The sequence below is a fragment of the Balaenoptera borealis genome (genome assembly GCF_965194805.1).
Source record: "Balaenoptera borealis genome assembly, chromosome: 10".
Taxonomy (NCBI): Eukaryota; Metazoa; Chordata; class Mammalia; order Artiodactyla; family Balaenopteridae; genus Balaenoptera; species Balaenoptera borealis.
This window is the reverse complement of record NC_138874.1, coordinates 6,571,913-6,589,482: the sequence shown is the minus strand read 5'-3', so window position 1 is coordinate 6,589,482 and position 17,570 is coordinate 6,571,913. Positions and strand designations below refer to the sequence as shown.

The 17,570-nt window shown below is 40.8% G+C and overlaps 1 protein-coding gene across 13 annotated transcripts in view; it reads left to right on the top strand.

The window, feature by feature from the left end:
* Positions 1-17,570, top strand: part of CHRM3 (cholinergic receptor muscarinic 3) — a 534,793-nt gene that overhangs the window by 417,687 nt on the left and 99,536 nt on the right. Inside the window, exon 5 of one of the 13 annotated variants that reach the window (XM_082407631.1) lies at positions 1,620-1,775. The exons of 11 other annotated variants lie outside the window; for them this stretch is intronic. In XM_082407631.1, coding sequence (XP_082263757.1) covers positions 1,765-1,775 — 11 coding nt within the window. In that variant the 5' untranslated portion in view covers positions 1,620-1,764. Of the gene's footprint in view, positions 1-1,619; positions 1,842-17,570 lie in introns of all 13 variants that reach the window. One more of the 13 variants, XM_082407633.1, reaches the window with a different exon arrangement.

Here is a 17,570-nt window from a genome sequence, read left to right as displayed (position 1 = left end):
TATATGTGAGGAGACAAAAAGCAACATATGGAGGAATGCAAAAATATCCTCTCTAGAGACACTGCCTCTTCAGATGTCAAGAAAAACCTGGCTGAAGTGCAGCAAGAGTGGCACACTGCAAAGTTACAGATTCAAGGCCACCCACAGAACCAAACAGCAAGGCTTAGGCAACTTATTACTGAAATAGCCCCTTTCTTCTCTGCGTTCAGTGGAAGACTCTAGGGGACGAAGAGGGAGAACCTGGATCTCTCCACAGTGCTTAATGACCCCACCATTAATATGGAAGTTACAATGGAGAAGGGACTAACTCTGTGCCCAGTGAAGCCTCCCTGGTCCCATCACCCCAGGTGGGCTTGGCCTCTCGGGCAGCCTGGTGTCCTGTCCACTCCCCTGTTCCATGTGACAGTAGGGGTTACATCATTGTGTTGCATCCTTGCTACTTGACTCGATGCCTGATACACTGTAGATAAATAAAAGGTGTTTTGTTTTTTTTTTTATAAAAGGTATTTTTTAAATTAAAAATGATGACTAAAAAGAAGCGTGAAGACATTGTCATTTGTACCCTGGTTCCACTGCTAATGAGCCCTGTGGCCTCCGTTAGGATATTTTAACTCTCTGTATTTCAGGGTCCTCATTGGTAAATTGGAGGTAGTAATATTTCCTACCTCAGAGATTTTTTTTTAAGGATTAAATGAATTAGAACAGGTAAAAGGTTTAGACCAGAGCCTATAAATAGCATACCTCAATAAATATTAGCTATTTCTCATATTATTTTCCCTAAGTGATTGCATAAACCTAGTAGCCATCATAAATTTCGCTATACATAGAGAATAAGAAAAATTTTTAAGTACAAATTTAACCCACTAAAAAGTTCAGCATAATTTCCACCTAACAATAAAACCTCAATTGTCCATAAATTTTCGGCAGTATATCACGTTGAACTGCAAAGATTTTTATGGTACCTAAGTAGTAAATGCTAGGATAATTTTAATGTGCTTTAAATAAGAAAACATTATAAAGTGCACCATATACTTCTTTTAGAATGTGTGGGAGATAATTTTCTCTTTGCATTTCAGATTTACTGTTATGATCATAAGTTATTCATTCCTCATCAAACACATTTTTATTAAGCATCTATTATGTTTCAGGCATTGTTCTAGACACAAAGGAGGCAGTGATGCATTAAAGTCCCTGCTCTCATGGAGCTTGTGTTTCCATTAGAAAAAACAAACACACACACATACACACACATCATGTTATGGGGCAACAATTATCGTGAAGGAAAATGGTTCCAGAGGGCATAGCGTGAAGAAGATGGCTTATTTAGTGTAGCCAGGAGTGGGCTCTGATGCAGTGACATTTGAGTAAAGAACCGAATGACGTGATGCTGCTCTCTGGGAATCGACTAGTTCAGGAAAGAGGACAGGTGATGCAAAGGCCCTGAGGTGGGAGCCTGTTTGGAGTGTTCACGGAGCAGCCTGGAGGCTGTATGACAGTGGGTAAGAGAAATTCAGGAAGGTAACTGGGAGCTGTAACATGGGTTTGGATTTTGCTCTAAGTAATAGGAAAAGACTGGAGGGATTTTATGCTGAGGAGTGAGATGTTTTATGTTTTACAAGTGCCCCTCTGGCTGCTGTCAATATAATGGATGGTAGGAGGCCCAAGATGGAAGAAGCAGACAACTCAGGAGACTGTTGTGTGAGTTGATCACGGCTTGGACTAAGATTCTGGACCTATTTGAAGTGGAGCTACAGGGACCTGCTGATGGGCTGGAGGTACTAAGGGTAATAGATGCTGGTGTAGATTCCGTGGGGCAAGATAAGTGTGATTTCCCACAACAGGTATGCATAGATTTGCTTTTTTGAAATGTCCTTTATGTCAGCTTGCTTTTGTTTTTGTTGTTGTCTGTTTTGGTTTGAACTTATTTCTATCCTTTTGTGAAAGAAATGAATCTGTGTGGTGAATTGGATTGTTTAACTGTAGTGGTGTGTGGAACTAGCAGTTCTAAATCTAATTTCAGCAGTGGGGGTCTTGGCCTCCCTGAGCCTCACCTTCTTTAATTATAAGGTAAGAAAAATTGCTGCCTCTGAGAATCTGTGTGACTCTCCTACCAGAAGGTATGGCAACTGTTGCTCTAAAGCCTAGTTTAAGTTCTTTCTTTCTTTCTTTCTTTTTCTTTCTTTCTTTCTTTCTTTCTTTCTTTCTTTCTTTCTTCCTTCCTTCCTTCCTTCCTTCCTTCCTTCCTTTTCTTTCTCTCTCTTTCTCCCTCCCTCCCTTCCTTCCCTTCTTCCTTCCTTCCCATCTTTCTTTTCTTCCTTCCTTTCTTTCTTTCCTTCTTTCCTTCCTTCTTTTCTCTTTCTTTCTCTCTCTTTCTTCCCTCCCTCCCCCTTCCTTCCTTCCTTCCTTCCTTCCCTCCCTCCCTCCCTCCCTCTTCCCTTTCTCTCCCTCTCTCTTTCTCTCTTTCTTTCTTCCTTTTTCTGCTCACCAAGGAATTTTAGAACTTTCAAACTTGATTAACTTAGTTTCCATTGCGGTCAATAGTTATTCCAGCAACCCTGAGGTTCGAAAACACCTGCTATCTAGTATAGTGTTTTACTTTCCATATTTAAGAAGCATTTATTTTCAAATCAATTTCAGTATATCAGTCTTTGGTGTTTCTTCTCATACCAGCCTTCCTTAAAACTCTCCAGCCTGCCTTGTCTGCATGCAAGGACTGGGAAAGTCAGCCAACAGAATGGTTAAAGCAGGATCTGTAGAGCCTGACCACATGGATTTCAAACCCAGCTCTGCCACTTACTAGCTGTGTGCTCTTGAGCAAATTACTCAACCTCTGTATTCAGTTTGCTCATCTCTAAAAAGAAGGTAACAACAGTACTTCCCTCACAGGATTGAGGATCAAATGGATTCATGTCTGATAGGCACTTGGGGCATTGCCTGACACATGGACAAGCTGAATAGGACTTCTTGATAATTATCATTCCTTCACCCTGCTCAAATACTGTACCCTTCCTTTTAAAGAATTTGAAAAAGCCTTAATATTTAAAATCTCTGTGTCTCTTTCCAAGAATTCTTTTTAATGGTAAAATGATACCCATGCCCTGGAACTGTGATTTAAGACCGACTGTGAAACGTGCCTTTTAAAATACCATGAATTTTCAAATCAGAAAGAACTCAGTTAATCCCATCCTGCTTATTTATTGGCTCCATGTATTTGGGGAGATTCTGAGTTTCTAGTCCTACATCTGTCACATAAACATTAAAATATATACTTCTTGAGGTGGTTGTAAGGTTTAAAAGAGATAATGTATGTAAAGTGCTGGAAAATACATTACATTCTTTACCCTTCACCCTTAGTCAAAACGTGCTTAATTTAAAGCAGCGTATATAATATTTAACATGATGTCCACAAGATTCAGAAATGAAATGTGTCAGTGGACCACGCTTGGATGAGAGTTGCTTCTAAGAAAATGAGGCCATATATGGTGACTCATGTGGGCAGTGGGGGACAGATGACGTCCCTGGGGGGTGGGCAGTGCCAGCACATGATCTCCGCAGAACCACTCTGTAGCCTCTCACCACCCTGAAACTACTGTGTTTTCGTTTGGTGTTTCCTCTGTCTCAATTTCAGAACATCTAGTACCAGTTGACTGAGGAGACAGAAAATTCCCCTATTCATTTCATGAGGAGTTTTTCTCAGTTGTCTTTCTTTGTGTTTGGTGGTGTTTTTTTAATGTGGGCTTTGTATTCTAAAAGCACATTTAAGAAAGTCAGAGCTATACAATGTTGCCTTATTTCCTTTTCCATCACCTGTCACCCAGAGAGGTGGGTAAAAGCAGTGTAGCTCCTGGACCAGGAGTCAGAATAAGGGACTTGGTCCCAAAACACTACGTAGTGGCCGGAGACTGTTGGAGGAGTTGGTTAATCTCTGCATTTTCTCAACTCTAAGTGGAAGATACTGAATCAGATGCTTCCTAAGCCTTCCTTCCATCTGTAATCCTTGGATTCCCCGTGGGCGATTTATTTGAAGGGTGAAATTGAGATGTGGTTACACCCCAGGTCCTGGATGCACCAGGAAGGGGCGCAGGAGGCTGCTGGTCTCTGAGGTTCACTCCTTCAACAAAGCCTTTTGGCATCAAGCGCTGTATAAATACCCTCTTGACCGACTTGAGGGAACAGATACACTATCAGAATACCTGAAGGAACCGTTTTTCTTTGTATATGAATTTTTAAAATACGTTGCTATTCCTGACTATGATGGTAAGCGTTCTGGCAATTTTAGCAGATAGGAGCAGAAAAATGAGAAATCATCCTCCACAGTTTTGTCTCCAATATAGAAGGGGCATCAAAGAGATTATAGAACTGTTGAGAGTCCCAAGGAAGGGGATAATTTATCATTACAAAGTTAGCCTGGCAAATATCCATTCTCTGAAAATTAAGTCAGAAGTCCAGAAGCAAAGGTGAGGTCTGGAGGTGCCCTGACCTGGAGCAAAAGCCCACCTGTGGGATGGGGAGCGCTCTTTGCCAGCAGCATTCCGGAGACATAATTTACTAAGTACCGTGTGATTAAATCAGCAGTACAGATTGAAAGCAATATTTTTATATTTTATCAGGAATAAGCAGTAAGACTTTTTAAGTAACTAGACTTTTTTTTCCTCTTAGAAGCATCCTTCCCCCAAAGCAAATGGACGTTAGCATTCTTTATGTGATATGCTTTCTCCGTGTATTTACGGCGTTACGTTTCTGCCTCAGCTGTCATGCTCATTTTTTTGCTCGTGACCTTTATGGAAATGAGGGAAAAAATTAACACTACCTGCTTGTGGTCTAGGACAGAATGTGTCACTTAACGTTTTATGGTAAAATCACTTAGAGAAAACTGCTGCGTGTGAATCTATGTGGTTCCTCCGTTGTAGTGCCAACCTCCTGATATCTGGAGGAAACTGCTTTTCCACGGGTTAGTTGCCAGCCAATTACCTTTTGCCCTATTCTTGTTCTTCGATTATAATTTTGTCAAACGGAGACAAAAGCTGCCACATCATGTGAAAAGCAAATGATTATTGGTGTCTGAGCTGCCTCTGAGGACATCTGGATTTCCATGGCTCCTTGTTCATCTTTGAATTATTTTTTTCCTTTGCAAAAATCCCTAGCATTTGTCTTCATTCTTGGACATTTAGAAACCCTCCACTGGATCTATTCCTTATTAGAGCATGCTAAGAGGGCACCCTGGCCTTCTTGAGCAACAGGGGCCCTGACACTGGGTCCGTTGTGCAGGGCACAATTGCATAAGCTACAAAGCCTTGTGGCTTAATTCTCCCAGAGAGTTAGTGCAACTCTGCTTTCATATTGACCTGATTTGGGGTCCACCTTCCTTGTGCAACTGGGCTGGGACTGAGCCAGAATTAAATGACTCGGCCCCTCCCCTTGAAAGTGAAGCTTCTTCCTTGGATTGAGCTTATTACCTTGACTCTGTCCTCCTTCGGGATGAGATCTTTCTCAGCAGGCTCTTTGATTGCTCATGCAAAGACACCCAGGCCTGTCCTATCACTAGGATGAATATGGCCTATGCTCAAGATGGGGCCCCACAAGCCAGAGTTTAATGTCCATGGAAATCGAGAACTAGCCCCTGAGAGGAGAGGTTTCTCAAAATCCTTCAGGCATTGACTTCTCAGAGCCTCTTCTGGGGTCACAGTATCTTATGATCTACATCCCAGAGGAGGTCGAGACAAGACCCATCAAAGGAGGCTGATACACTTAGACTCAGGGTATTATTCATGGAGCGGCCTCTACCCCAAAATTTCTTGTTACCAACCGAGGAATTCCTATTCACTAACTAGAGAGAATTTTCTTTTAAATCCCGAAGGAGGGGAAGACCTTCTATGTGTGCTGTTCATGACTGAATTAAAAGACACCCTGGTGGGGTCCAGAGGCTCTGCCTTGTGATTACTTTTGGCATAAAACTGCCTCATTACCGAGTCCTCCTGGTACTTCTGTAGCTCAGTTTCCTTGGAAGGTGTCCAAATCAAAGCTACCTTTACACTAAATTCGTCTGTGCCCTGAATAGTGAGATTATCGGGTCCACCCACCTGCTCCTGCACTTCCTTCCTGCTCAATTTAAATAAACAGTGAGCTGTTTTTCTTTTTGACTAAGTGCCAGTCTATACAACAGCAGCAGGAAGATTGCTTTCTATCTATATGCAAATGGGCTGAATTTTCTCCAATCCTTGGGAAAAGACCCTTTTAACCAAATGACTTATACTTCTGTTTCTTCATGTATAAAATGAGTGGTTTGGGGGTAAATAACGTGAGTTTCCTTCCAGCTATATAATTCCACATCACAAACGCTGAGGAGGACAAGCTTTGCACACTCTCAAAAATTAAAGAATAAACATAGTGCTACATGTTTAAATGCCCAGTAAATACCCAGCTGCCTACCATGATACTCTAGTTTTTTTCTCAACTGGATATCAGCTTCTTCCTGTTCAACTTGCACCATAAACCTTTAAGCAACAAAAACACCCAGCCACTTAGCAATCCCTAAAGCATCCTAGACTTACCTGCTCCTGGCAGCCAAGTTCATATAGTCCCCACTAACCTGAATGCCCCTTACCCTTCGACTTCTGGAAATTCCCATTCCATCTTTAAAGACCTGCTCAAACGTCACCTCCTCTGTCAAGTCCTCCCCCTGGACTCTACCTCTCACTCTTGGCATAACAGGAGACTTTCTTTCTGTGTATACACAGCTCTTTACTCAGATCTATGGTCTGATGCTTGAAATACCATAGCAAAGCTTACTGTGTACATGGCTGCCTGCACCAAATAGGCTGAGATCTGGTCAGGTTTCACTTACCTTTCATGCTATCTGGCACTATGCCTGATGTGGAGCGAGTTCTCAGTGACACTCGTTGCATATAGCTTGAATACGATCCATTAGGGAAAGGTTCTTAAAATAATCTATTTAGGCTAAAGTTTAACATGTTGTGTATTTAAAGTCAGTGCTATAGGAAAAGCAAATGAAGATATGGGCAAGCTTTGGTTCCTGGCAAATTAGTTTGCTTTCATTACTTGGAGATGTTAGAGGCCATATCTGGTGAAGATTCAGGTGGTAGGGCTGGGGATCAAGGGAGAATTACCCTTTCACCTTAAATTGCCATTTTGATTTAACGTGTTTCCCTGCTAGCAATGTTTTGTCTAGCAATGACAAAATATAAATCACATGGAGCTCTCATGGGCCAACATGAAACTCGGCAGATCTTCAGTCTTCCTGGATTCTCCATGCCAGCTCATTCCTATGCCTTTTGTTTGAAAATGACCAGAGCTAGCTCTGCCTTTCTTCCCTTTTTTTCCTATTCCTTCCTTCAATGAAGACATTAAAGAATGAATCTTTTCTACATTTCTGTGGCCATTCAGCAAGCGACTGTCCAGCTCCCACTATGTTCTCTGCACCACACAAAACACAGGGAGAGAAATCAAAAGATGGTTTTTGGGTAGTGCTGTCCAAGAGAGTATTCTTTTTACTCAGGAAAAAATATTTATGTAACAACATTTCTTGACTTTCTTCTATGTGTGAAGGCACCATATGAGATAGAGATGAATAAAGACTGGTTCTCAAAGTCCTTAGAGTTTCAAACAGTAGTTTTCACATTTCAAGTCATGAAATCAACTTAGTAGATTCGGAAGAGCATTTTTATTTATTTAGGATAGCATAGAATAGAACGCATCAGAACAACTCCCACAAAGTGAGGATATTGTCACACGAAATTCATTCTCAGTAGAATGCGTATGTGTGTGCACTGAATCACAAGGTAGAATGTGTTTTTATTTCTGTAAAACACAGTTAAAAAAAGTTAGAAGCCCACTGATTCAGAAGAATCAATGAACATGTATATAAGTCACTGCAATTCAGGTTTTAAGAAATTGAAGATGAGAAGAAAAGTGGGAGTGAGAGGACTCTATATCAAATTTATAAGCTTCAAGGATCTTAACTGCCAAAACTGTGTCACGTTTTTGCCACTTTATAACTTCCTTCCTAGGACCAGTCAATTCTGTATTAAGCATCCCATCATGCAGTATTGGAATTAGATGAACTAATTCTTTGAATGTCCTGCTTCAATTGTTAGTATTCATAACAAGTAGAAGGAGACTGATGGGAAGACCTCATATCTGTCTTCTGACTACTATTTATCATCTTTATTATATCAATAATACATAGTCACCATATTACATTGCAGTATTTAGAAAAATGACCTATAACCTCATCTCCCAGAGATAATCACTTTTAGTATTTTCCTCGAGGTCATTTTCTGTACATATCATATACTATACATTTATATAAGATCACTTTCTTGGATGTCTAAATGTTTTTGAGGAAAGCTCGTGTATTCAGTCTTCTTAAAGAAATAACCAACCATATCCCTAACACATCTTTTGCATCAACTGAAAAAAAACCTTAAAGATTTTCAAGATAATCTTTAGAGTTTTATTTTCAAATTAAATGGAACAAATATGAGTGAACCCCCTATGTGCCAATCACTAGGAACACAGGTAGGTAAACACGTTCCTTCCCTTTAAAGGGTTTGTAATCTAGTAGGGGATAAGAAAAAGGTAAATCACCAGAAAACAAAGCAAAACAATGCGATAAGGCTCATTTGAAAAGTAAGTATTATGTGCAGAGGAGAAAATGAAGCATGTTTTCTGGGGGAGCGTCACAGGGAGCTTTCCAGAGGAGGTGACCTCGGTAGATTGAGTAGTGCTGCCGAGCTGGCAGGGAACCTACCCGATAAAGAGCCAATTCAAGAACCATTTCCAGGCATGATTCAAACACAGAACCAACTAAGAGGTAGCAAAATCTGGAACGGGTAGTGCATAAGGGGATTCATCTGACCACAAACCTGGGGACCTCTTTCGAGTGACACAGGGATCAATCATGACTGGAGAGAAAGAAATGCAATTCTAGTTCACTCTAGCTCACTTCTTGGCTCTGCATCAGAGTCATAATAAAGGAAGTGTTCATTATTGGCTTTCAGCTTTTAGAGTCAACCTGAAAACAAAATAAAGAAAATGACGATAATGTAACAGATGTAGACATTATCAGTTTTGGCAACAGAAATACTAAAGATGTGGTCAGCAGAAGATGGAAAAGGGACAGAAAGAGGAAAGTTGGGCATAGCAATAATACCTCATCTTGCAAAGCCAGGGAAACAGATCAGAGTTGATGTTATAAGAATGCAGGGGTTAACTATTTAAACTGTGGAGGCCACGCCATTATTGCTTTGAGTAAAAAATAAATAAAAGCATTTACAATAGGTATCATTGAGGGGAAAAGCCTACCATAAATATAATACCTTTAGTCGGAGCTATTTCAAAGATTCTGTAACTGTAGTACTAATTTCTCTTTAAGCTTATATTCCTGGAACGCTGAACTCACAGCATGATTTTATTTAGGAAACAGTAGTCTAATAGGAAATATATTACTGTAAGTGAAAAGATAATTCTTACGATTGATGTCATAAATTTGTTTTTTTAATGTAGCCACATCTTTTTGACTTATGTGTTTTGATCGTTCTTCTAGCTGAAAGAGCAAATCAAAGTTGCAAACTCAAAAAAAAAAAAAAAGGAATCCTTTCCAATTCTAGGGACAAAGGTTAAAACTAGGTAAGAAGAGCCAGCTAGGATGAGGGGAATAAATCAGTCCTCCTTTATCTCACATTTGAATTCATGGAGCTCTGCGTATGTCCCCAGAAACCCATTTGTTTTCCCTGTGAAAATTGTATCAAAATACCCAGGAAATAATACCATGCATAGCCCATAAAGTCAGTGCAAAAGGACAGGTGCATATGTATACAATGATATATTCAGTGCAGAAAGAATGTACTCAGGCAGGGTTATTTAGAGGTCGGCTTCTTTTGAGTTGATGGAGATACATTGGTAGAGGAGAAGGAATTCAGTGCCATGTGTACACAGGCATGGATGGCATTTCGTGGATAGAACTGGCCACAGATTCCAGCCAATCACCTGGTATCACCTCTTGTTTTCACCAAGGGGAATATTAGCTTCATCCTGAGGAAGCTAAGGTGACCAGTTCCGCAACCAACAAATCCACAAGTGAGAAATAAGAAGACTTAACAAAACATCAGGAAATGCAAGTTATTTTAGCCCTGTCTCTCTCAGCTATTTCAGAACCAAAATCTTATCCTCAGACCAAGAAAGGGTGTAGCTTTAGAGGAAGTATGCTTTTCTCCATTCTGTTGCCTAGCCAAGCATCTGAGCCTGGCACAGTGTTTGCTGAATGAAGCCATATCAAATCTTTCTCTCTCTTTTTTTTTTTTTAAACACGCAGAATATAAATATATTTCAATTGATAAAAATATAAGAAACCCTGTGATTATGTGATTCCTATTTCATTATTTTTCTTGCCTGGGGAGCTGAGATAGGAACCAGTCTGTCCTTAACACACTCCTCTGCTACAAGTGTGGGATCCAAATTTATTCCCACTATCCCCGGACAGAGCCCTCAGAGCTCCTTTTCACCTGAGAGCAGACCCTCTTAGGATTCCAGGAAGGAGCGCTGTGGATGTGTATGGAAATCAGAAACAAAAAGAAAGTTTCTTAAAGTGTAAGATGGATAGAGGGGTAGGGAATCTTTTTGAGCACATAGCATCATTTCCTGCTGTCAGAGATGCATAATAAATAGAGTTGTAAGAGAAGATAAGGAACACTTTTGCCTGGTGTTTCGTGGATCCCCCACTGAAATGCTAGCTAAACCATGGATGGAGAATCTGTCATGCCTCAGGGTGTGTGAAGCACTGGGGACACCTCTTGCTTTTCTTTCATTTCCATGCTTACCCTTTGAAGATCTGTTTAGAGCCAATAAATGATACCTTTGACACATCCTTAATGATAGCTCAGAAGAGCCAGAAAAATATCCAGGGGTCTAGATTTGCAAAATTAGGATGAAGTTGTCGAGGTCATCCAGCCCAGCCTCTTGTCTCCAGATAGTCCCGTCCCTGACATTGCCAATTATAGTTTTGAGATGAGAGGGACCCTGGAGAGGGAATCAGGTACAAGTCCTCACTGTTTCGCTCTCTTAGCCCTGCTCTCCTTAGAAAGTGGCAAACCCTGACAGACATTTGCAACCAATTAATTCCAGAGACTTAATGGCTCCATTATGTTATATGTTTTAGCTTATACTCCACAGAACACCACTGTGAAACACAGCAGTAAAAACTGTATGACTGTAGTGAATTTGAATTCCTGCAAAATATTTTTGCACTTAAGCACTTAACTACACAATTATGTAACGAGATTACTAGCCATTTCTCCTTTGCAGTTTCATCGATTTGCTGATTTTACTTGTTTATCTCAAGTCCCCAATCTCCTAAAGACGGAGTTGGGGTCTCCTTTTGATAATGTCTTATCTGTATCCGCTCAATGCAGCCTTTCTATCTCTCTCTCTCTCTCTCTCTCCCCCTCCTCTTCCTCATTTGCTGAGTCTCTGTTAAGTGGTGCCTTGGCCCACACTGTGTAGTTACTATAAGTCTGAAACAGAGTGGGTTCTACTCTCGAGTTTACAGTGTCATCGAGAAGATACATTGCGTGCAGAGGTAACAATACTAAAAGGTAGAAATGATAAAATGGCAACATTCTGTGGAATTTTAAAGAACAGAGAGAATACTTCAGGATACAGGACTCAAAGAAGGCTGGTTAAGCAAGTGGCATTTGGATTGAGTCCTAAAGACCAGGACATGCAAAATGACATGTAAAAATGGGACAGAGTGTGCTAAGAGGTGGATAAATAATGAGGTAGGAAATTTCCAGGAGTATTAGGTACGTGAGAAGCAGTTTCTTTTGACTAAAAAATGGGGTCTATTAATGGAAGGGTAGTTTAAAGTCAGACAATAGTAGGCAACAGAGCTTCAGCTTGATTCTAGATTGTGGGAACCAGGGAAGGTGTTTAGGCAGAAGGAATAGATTTGATCAGAAACAGATGTTTGTGGTTAAAGATTCCAAGCTACACAAATACCATCTGTTTTCATGCAGTGTGGGATAACACTGCAACATATCCCACGATATAGGGATCGTGTTGGCTGTCACTGGAACAGAACACATGGGAGACACATTCCTTTTTTCACTGCTCCTCTTAACATTTGTGAACTCTTTAAAATTGCCACGCCCCTTCTGTATGAAACTGATCTCATTTGTTCCTTACCACGAGCCTATGAAGTTTTATCCCATTGTATAGGTGAAGAGAAGCGCACTCAAGGAGGTTGGGTGATTTGTCATCTGGGCACATAGCTAGTTAGTAACTAAGTGAACACTGGAATCTTCTTCCTCCAGATCCAGGGAACTTCTCATCGTATGCCGGGCCGCCCCCCACATAGTTCTTATGTACTGTTAACCACAAGCCCTGTAAAATACTATGGGTCCTTTTATGGGTGAAACATTGTTGCAGACATTTGAAAGGATTTTCTGGGAAACTGACATTTCTAAAAAATGCAGCTAGTTTTTTTTATATATTCAGAGAAGAATCAAGAAGGTTCAAATTAGACTAAGGAAGATGTCAAGCAAAGTGTCATATCATCTAGAAAATTAAAGCTTGGATGAGGACCTATTTTCTAAGAGGAGGAGTAAAAAGAAGGGAGCGTTATATTCATCCTTGAAAATATAGGATGCGTAATAAATATCCCTTCCCTCTGATCACCCTTCAGGCCATTTTCAAAACACCTGATCCTCCAAATAACCCCATAAGAAAGGCATGATAGATGTTATTATGCCCCATTTGGTAAATAAGAACATCAAGGCTAATTAATTTGCCCCAGATCATGCTAGTAAATAATTGTGCTTGTAGATCGTGTGGCTCTTAATTCAAAGCCACTTTCACTGCCCTTAGATCTGACACACGACTGAAGAAGTTTTTGTTTTTTTGTGTTTTTTTAATTTATTTTTGGCTGCATTGGGTCTTCATTGCTGCACACAGGCTTTCTCTAGTTGTGGCGAGCGGGGGCTACTCTTCGTTGCGAAGGGCAGGCTTCTCATTGCGGTGGCTTCTCTTGTTGTGGAGCATGGGCTCTAGGCGCACGGGCTTCAGTAGTTGCAGCACACGGGCCCTAGAGTGCACAGGCTTCAGTAGTTGCGGCACATGGGCTCAGTAGTTGCGGTGTGCGGACTAAGTAGTTGTAGCTCCCGGGCTCTAGAGTGCAGACTCAGTAGTTGTGGTGCACAGGCTCAGCTGCTCTGCGGGATGTGGGATCTTCCCAGACCAGGGATCAAACCCGTGTCCCCTGCACTGGCAGGCAGATTCTTAACCACTGTACCACCAGGGAAGTCTTAAAGATGTTTTGAGATGATTAAATAATAAAGAGCTATCAGCTGTACATTGTTTGGGAAATATCATTTATTCCAGTGGTTCCGCATGCCAGTCAACCACATCTTTTAGGTTTTTCTGGGACAGTTCGTTTGGCCTTTGGAAAGTGCTGTCCAAGTCAGAACAGGATACTTGGGAGCAACATTACCATTTTTTTCCCTCGCTATTTAAATGCTGTAAAACATTCAGGGTCAGCAATCAGAACCTCCTGAGGGTCCAGTTATTCATATGTATCCTCTGAACAGAGAGGCACGGGTGAAGTGTCTCACAAAGGGGTTAGCAAGTGCCATAAATGCCTTGAGAGGTTCGATATTAAATTCAGTGGGGGGGTGTGAGCAGTCCTTCCGCAGAGCCCACCAGAACTGGAAGAGGAGAAGTAAAAAGAGACAAAAGGAGGTGACATGGGCTCTCCTCCCAGCACTCAAGGAAGAATGTCAGTTCCTGGCGCAGAGTGCAATCCAGCCTTGGCCTCAGTTTTTAAGTCATTAATGAAATTGTTACATGTTTTATTTATTTTTAATTTGGACAATAGTGCAGGAATACATTCTTACTCCAAAAACCTCAAACAGGAAAGAGGGAACTAATATCTCCCTTGACCAGCACTCAGTCTCACCCTCCTCCCCAGATGTAACCACACTCTTCAATTTTGGGTATCCATCCAGTTGTCTATAAATGTACCTTAATGTGTGCATTCAGAAATACATGGGTTTGTTTTGGTTGTGGTCTTTTTTTTTTTCTTTTTGGCATCCCGTTAAAGATATTAAGAAGTCAGTTACCTTAGGACACTGTGTAAATTAAAGAATTCACCCCATTAACCTGTTCTCTATGCCTCATAACTCATTCGAGAGACCATCACTGTCTGGCAGCCCTTGGACACTTGACAGGGCATTGATTTCCTATTCTTCTTTTTTTATAAATTTATTTATTTATTTATTTATTTATGGCTGTGTTGGGTCTTCGTTTCTGTGCGAGGGCTTTCTCTAGTTGCGGCAAGCGGGGGCCACTCTTCATTGCGGTGCGCGAGCCTTTCATTGTCGCGGCCTCTCTTGTTGTGGGGCACAGGCTCTAGACGCGCAGGCTCAGTAGTTGTGGCTCATGGGCCCAGTTGCTCCGCGGCATGTGGGATCTTCCCAGACCAAGGCTCGAACCCGTGTCCCCTGCATTGGCAGGCAGATTCTCAACCACCACGCCACCAGGGAAGCCCCTGATTTCCTATTCTTAATCATGTCCAAAGAAACAATCTGGTCTGCAGTTCCAGCTGAACTCCTGACAAACTGATATTTGGAGGAAAGTGACAGATAATACACAAAAGAATATTCTGTAAAGAAGCAAATAGCAGTATCAAAATGTAGTCTTCTGGCCTGAAGAAAAAGGCGTGGGCAGCAGAAGTGGACACCATTCATCTGTGGCAGGATGTTAGATTTTGAATTATTACTCATCAAGTACAGACCGTTATCCTGGGGTAAACAGAAAACATTTTAAAGATCCGATTTTAAAAGTCACACCAAACAAAATCTATTCGGACAATAGAAATCTCATTTTTGCATTTGTATGTTCCTTCCATAATTCAAATAACATCAGTTAGAATAAGAAAGAGAGTTACCATGGTGTTTTCTCTTCAAAACTTTCAGGATTACTTCCATTTGTAGTATGCTGTTCAGAAATTGAGCACAGTCACTGTTTGTTCCATTTCTCTGTGATTAATATTCATTGCTGTCACTCTGGCATATGAAGTGATTGTCCCTTGATTCATGGTGCACGTGTGGGCAGCAGCAGACATGGAGAAAGCATCATAATTTTAGGCCATTTACAAAGGTCCAGCTATCAGAACAGATTGCTCAGAGGTCATCCACCTACATTGTACTTCAAGACACCCTGCCTCTCTGTCTGCTGTGAAACTGACCTGAGGCGTCTTCTTCAGTAATGAGCAAAGATTAAGTGAGAACATCTAGTATTGCCTTTCACTGATCCTTAAAGATTGAGAAATGACTTCAGATATGATAAAGCTCTGTACACTTAACTCTGAATTTTCTTGTGGAATCAGCCTCTTGTTGAATGATAACAGTGTAGTATGTGTTAGATATTGGCCCTTGGGGGGGCAATTTGCTTGAACTTTCAACGTGAGCCTTGAGCTACTATGCTCTAGAGGTGAATTTAGAAGAAATGTGGGATTTGGTGGGACATGTCTGAACCTGATGTTGCATTTTGGTAAAACAGAATTAGGTTCATTTCCGATGTTCTGTTGGGATTCACTGTAGAATTTTATTGTGTGCATATTCACAAACTCCCAGCTGTCTCAAAGGGGGAAAATAGGAAGTAAAACTCTATTATTTGTTGAACTGCTATTTTTCATTAGGGCCCACAGGGCCCCATATTTTTCCACTACAAGAGATTTTCCATGTGGTTAGAAACCTGAAAGGCTATGGGACTTGGTATTCTGAATCCATTGACAATTAAGGTAGAAAATGAATCCCAAGAGTCAGACGGCCAAGGCCCCGGGAGCTGACTAGACTTACTTCGTTTTCCAGTTAGAGTCATGAGTAGTGTGTGACTCCTGGCATAACTGGCTTTTTATTTTTGTCTCCAATGGGAAGATGGCCCCAAAGGATAGCCTCAAAAGCCACAGAAAGTTGTCTCTATCTCCAGTGGCTGAAAACTGGAAGTAAACAGGGTAAGATGAGGAGAGAAATTGTGCAAAATAGAATTATAGAATTGTGCAAAATAGAATTATAGAATTGTGCAAAATAGAACTATAGAACAATAATACTTTGCATCTGGAAGGAAACTTGGAGTTCATTTATTCCAGAGGATTCTTAGCTGTTGGTCCTGTGTAGTTTGAAAATCTCCTTCAGGTGAGGGTGAAATGGGCTGCCCCTAATTTTACTAGTGAGATTCAAAGATATTGAAAGATTTATTTAAGGTTATCCAACTTATAACAAAACTAAAATTTGAATCCATGCCATCCATCTCCAAGCCCTATGATTATTGCATATCATAGAATTATAATATTTTACCTTTAAATCCCATTTTTTTCTTCTTCTTCCTTATTGATAATGGGTGGGGAGAGCTGGAAGGAGAAAAGAAGGGAAGGGGAGGGAAGGAATGATAAACACAGGAGAAGAGTACAGAACTATATAGGCATCTTTTTTGCCCCAGATGTTTTATCACTTTGAGGTATTAGGAATCCAGGCATCTTCATAAAATCCCAAAGTTAGATGGATCATCTAGGCTACCCCAACACACACACACGCTTTAAACATAAAGTATAGCAGGAGATTTGAAAAATGTTAGAATATTATCACCATATCTCAAAACTCTTGGGTTTCCATTCCCATGGCCACCATGAGGGATTCAGATCTTTGTCATCCCTCACCCAGACTACCTCATCAGACTCCTAGATGGTCTTCCTGCCTCTAGAACCTCCATTGTTTTGACCCTCCTTTAAATCAGAGCCTAAAGTTTTGTGGTGATCATCTCATTCCTCTCTTCCAGAAACTTCAGTAGATAAGATCCCACCACTTACTGAATAAGGACAAAACCTCTTACGTGGCTTTCTTGTCCCAAGTTGCTTTTGTTGCCTTTTACCCTTTTTACTTCTTACTTTCCAGGTAATATAAATTTGTGGCCCCAAACAAGGACTGTGCTTTGATGACTTGGTGGCTTTGCTCATATTAATCCTTCTGCCCATAAACACATCATCATTGTACTCTTTACCTCCATTTACCAAACTTTTGCCCATCCTTCAAAACTTAGCACAACTGTGGAATGTGATATTCACTTCCTTTAATCATTCTATAACAGTGCCTTTGTAGCACCCAGGGACCCATGCTGACTTATGTTACAGCTATTGATAGATATTTCTTACCTACTCTATTAGAAATTCTGTTGCATTCTCATTTTTCTTGGCATTCCTCTGAGGCCTTATCATTTGCCTTGATATAGCGGATTAGCTGGAGGCATGAATGATTCAGCAATGGTCGTATATAGACAAAGGCAGAAATCCAGCAGAAGATTTAGTTATCAATAAAAGAGCAAGAGTTTCCCGTACTAAAATTTAGGTTAACCCAGTACCCTTAGCATTTCCACATGTTACCAGCTAAAAAAACTAATTTTCTACATAAAAGTACTGGGTCCCAAAAAAAAAAAGGGGGAAAGAAATGGATAAATTTTTAAAAACAAGGACCTAAAGATGCTAGTTTTAGTTTCCCTTTCAA